Source organism: Octopus sinensis, linkage group LG11, assembly GCF_006345805.1.
Source record: "Octopus sinensis linkage group LG11, ASM634580v1, whole genome shotgun sequence".
Lineage (NCBI taxonomy): Eukaryota > Metazoa > Mollusca > Cephalopoda > Octopoda > Octopodidae > Octopus > Octopus sinensis.
In genome coordinates this window covers 1145985-1150537 of record NC_043007.1, presented here as the reverse complement: position 1 = coordinate 1150537, position 4553 = coordinate 1145985, and the positions used below count along the sequence as shown (strand labels likewise).

General features: G+C 37.8%; 1 protein-coding gene across 1 annotated transcript in view; it reads left to right on the top strand.

Moving 5' to 3' along the window:
* The window catches only part of LOC115217347 (solute carrier family 22 member 7-like), a 38575-nt gene extending 36737 nt beyond the window's left edge, over nt 1-1838 (top strand). The window contains exon 10 of the mRNA XM_029787012.2: nt 1467-1838. Coding sequence (XP_029642872.1) covers nt 1467-1676 — 210 coding nt within the window. The 3' untranslated portion in view covers nt 1677-1838. The remainder of the gene's footprint in view (nt 1-1466) is intronic.
* Nucleotides 1839-4553: the final 2715 nt, after the last annotated feature.

Here is a 4553-nt window from a genome sequence, read left to right as displayed (position 1 = left end):
ACAATATGGTGCGTGTGTGTGTATGTGTGAGTGTGTGTGTGTGCGTGTGTGTGCGTATGTGTGTGTGCGTGCGTGTGTGTGCAAGTATGTATGTATTGTCATTGGCTCGATTAGTAGTTAGTTACAAATCGCTTATCTCTTTTATTAAATATTAATTCAAAGATAAGAGTCGAAAAGATAAATCTGAAGGGTTTACCTTATTTTATTTGATATTATTCATATTTTCCCGCGCTGGTTTCGTACATACTGTTCAAATATTGTCAGTCTTTAAATGTAACTTTTATCTATTAAAACTGTGCCACTTACATAATGGATGCCGTTTAACCCTTTCTCTGTCCAAAGCATTTTATAAGTTAGTCCTAATCATCATTTACAGGCTTTTGGCATACCTTGTTTCATAACTTTATCATACCTCGGTTCTGCCTAATATAAAGCTTTCTTTCATAAGTACCAAGTAACGGTGAAAAAAAATTTAACGACCAGCGGTTGTGTCCCAGCATGGCCGCGGCCTTCGGCCAAAACATTTTTAAGGATTTAAGGAACATGTGACCGATGTCTCCGTTTTGGAAAGAACGAAAAGCAACAGTATCGAGGCTACCATCCCAAAACATCTGAGATGGTCGAGCCACGTGACAAGGATGGAAGAAACCAGGCTGCCGCGTCAAATTTTAAATAGTGAATTTTCCACTGGAAGAAGACGCCGTGGCCGTCACCTCCGTCGATACAAGGATCAGTTGAAGCAAAGCCTAAAGATGACTGGAATCGATCCCAAAGCCTGGGACATAGAAGCTCAGGACAGGCCCGACTGGCATCATTCCATCTCCGCTGTGACAAATCATTTTGAAACTGAACGACAGAGGAAAGAGGAAGAGAAACGACAAGAAAGAAAATGGAGGCTGTATCAACCAAATCCTCTACCACAGATCCCCTGTGAACTTTGCAACAGACGCTTCCATGCAAAAATCGGCCTTTTTAGTCATCAGAGGCAGTGGTCAAGAAGAAACCAAATAAATTATGGGACACACGATAAAACGCCGAGAATCATATATTATGCATGGCCACTAGGGAAATATGTCCTGTGTATCGTATATGATACACAGGACAAGCAAAAGTTTTAATCGTATATATTTATAGTAAGATTTGGAGGTGTCAAACTGGTGCAATCGTTAAAGCAGCGGACACAAAAAAATTTAGTTGACCTTACTTCCGCCTTTTAACGTTCTGAGTTCATATTCCACCGACGTTGGCTTTACTTTTCATCCTTCTGGTGAGGGCCAAATAAGTATCAGTTGATCCTGGTACTTACTTTACCCATGCTAGAAAAGTAATGCCAACGACCTGCCCCTCCAGGCAAAATCACTGCCATAGTACCAGAAGTAGAAACAATTTTCCTAACAGAATTTAACCTCTGTCTCACGTAACCATTTTAATGAAATAATCCTCCTTGTTTTCTCTCTGCTTTCTAGATGCTCTACGTTCCTTGGCTACCTGGGACAATATTCGCTGTTGGATCTCTTGCTAGTGTTTGTCTTTTGATCTTTATGCCAGAAACTCAACATTTACAGATGCCAACCACAATGAACGATGTTCGAAATCAACTAGAATCCCAGAAGAGGAAAAAGAAAAAGCGTTCAAACTCGGAAAATCATCAAAATACAAGCCTTACTAAAGCATGATTCGTAAAGAGTCAGTAATATATATATATACTTAATAATATATGTGTGTGTTGTTTTCTATTTATGTTGTTGAAACAGATTTTGTTGTACATTGGAAAGGATATTCCGCCATTACAGCACTGTTTAATTATCATCTAATAAATGAATTTATTAACAAAGTGATTATTTTGTCAATGCATTTCATTAAACTCGTGTGACCTTTTCACTGGTTCCCACCCATAACACTAACACCGAAACAGCTTTGTATTAATTCTAGAAAAAATAAAACCAAACCTTGCCTTTCGTGAGACTCATACATACAAGCATATACATACATACATACATATATATAGAGAGAAAGGGAGGGAAACCCCTATGTGGACACCCATATGCTAGAAATAGATCCGCTGCGGTCTCACCACCAAGAAATGTTCTCAAGAAAAATTTAGCAAAACAACCAAAACGTAATCGAGCAAGACAAAAGAAAAAGTAATAAAAATATGGATTATTCGTATACATGTTTCACTATCAACAAATTACATAATTCTCTGTAGATCATCGGTACGACCGTCCAGGTGAGTATAATTTGTAGGACTGCATACTAGGATGTCTGCACAAAGTCAAACTTGTATAACAGTCCTACCCATTACACTCGTAGCTACTATTTCAAACGTCCTTATATATATATATAAGTTCAGCAAAATTTAGATTCAGATGAATATGGTACTTAAGTTAAAGGCACCAGAATTTGGTATGGTATTATCTATATAAATCAAATGGGGTGATTATAATCAAAATAAGCAACAAAGATATCCAAGGTGGTGTAGTACAATCGTTTCATGCTACTTCATTTTATTAAACAATGTAAGTATTACATCAGTTTTAAAATGTCGAGCAATCTTCAGCCACATATAGAATCTTTCAATTAAACTGACAATGCATATTTTTATATATTTGCCAACATTACAAAGAGGGTAGACATATATACAGAGAGGTTAATTTAATCATTAAGAATGTGGTGGTAGTATGTTCTTCTCCGTCTGTAGGTTTTACCACTAAGTTCGCTTTGTTATTAAATAAGGAATTGACAAAACAAAAGCCCTCTCTTGCCCCAAAATAGCCAAAAAGTCGTTTTATTTTATTACCTCCGCCTTAGCGAAGCCGGAGGTATTGTTTTCAGTCGTGTTTGTTTGTCTGTGGACAAGATGTCTCAAGAACCATTGGATAAATTCAAGTGAAACTTTCAGGGATGTTTGGCGTCATGATTGACACGAACTGATTACATTTTGGGATCGATCCGGTACCGTACAAGGGTTCTGGATTATTTGTTATAATTACTTTACATGATGACGATCTTACGTTATCTTTGAAGTCTTTCTCAATTATCTCCCTTTAGGCTGTAACTATTTTGAATGGTGAATTTATTGTATTAGATAAGGATAGACTATTTATTACTGTTACTAAATTTTCTACAGCCACCTTCACGTTTCATGACTACCATTGTGATCGATCAGGTACCGGACAAGGATTCTGGCTTATTTTTCCGGCCTTAATTTTTGAGAGAGGTCGGGTTCAGTTTTAGTATTCTCGTTTGTAAGAGCAGTCGAGTGTATTTCAGATATTCTCATTTTAAAAATCATCTCCAGTTAATTGTTGAGAGGACGTTGGTGTTGCGTTGGCGGAGGTTTGTGCTCTCTGAGTGCCTCTTATTATTTATTTATTTATTGACTTATTGCAATCCACGATGCTTTCATAACACGCGTTCGTAGGTACGCTAGTTAATTTCCGATTCCCCATCTACAGGAATGCCCACTGATGTTAATGGCAATAACGGTGACATAAATTTCGCGCTAAAACAAATTGATATATTCAAATGACAGTGACATACACGCAGTCCTTATTTGTCCTCATTGGCAGAGTTTTTCAAGTGGTTGAAGGAAGCATTCGGAAAAGAAAAAAAATGCAAAATTAAAATTTAAGAAATGAAAACTGTTGATTTCAAAGATTAAACTTTATTGTTTCGTGGAATACAATGGGTCTATGTTTAAGGCATTTGAATTTTATTCTTGGCTTGTTTCAGTCATTGGACTGCGACCAGGCTGGAGCACCTCTTTCAAGGGTTTTCTGTTGTGTGTGCGCGCACGCGTGAGTGAAGGTGACCGCCTTTATGTTTGTCCTTAGTGCTTGCTCTTGGGCAGCACAGATTATAGCATCTGTTTCCGGTTTTAAATCACTTTTAGTCATCCACAGCCATCTTTTTTCTCTGTCTGTCTTATCTTCAACATCCCTATGAAATTGACCATGCATTCTTTTCTTTACCCTCCTATTTTCAGTTCCATTCGTTTTCAGTTTCTTGTATAGTGCTTTATCTTTGCAATCTTCCATCCTACACAAGCCTGACCTTCTTACTTCTAGTAACAGCGGTTCTGTGGCATTTTTTACATACTATGTTATATTGTTTTCTTCTGATCTAATGCTGTGTTCGCATCCAATAAGTCCTATTCCTTCTCTTTTACTTGGTACGTACAGTCTGTCAGTGTCACTTTTTGGGTGGAGTGACCCATATCTATTTAGTAACTTCCTTATCTTTCTGTCTAAGCTGTTTAGTTCGTCCACTGTCCATGCGATTACCTCTGCTCCATATCTACGGAGTGAAACCGCCCAGGTGTTGATAGCTTCATCCTTATTCCCTCCGTGTAATTTCGACTTAAGGATCAGTCTCAGTCTGTGTAAGTACTCCACCTTAAATTTTTCTGTCATTTCTTTCTCCATCGATTCTCCATCAATTTGTCCATTTCCAAAATCCCCAAGTACTTATAGCCCGTCTCTTCTATCTGTTTCATAACCTCCCCCAACGGTGGGATTATATAGTACGCCTTACGATAGTCGATCCATCAC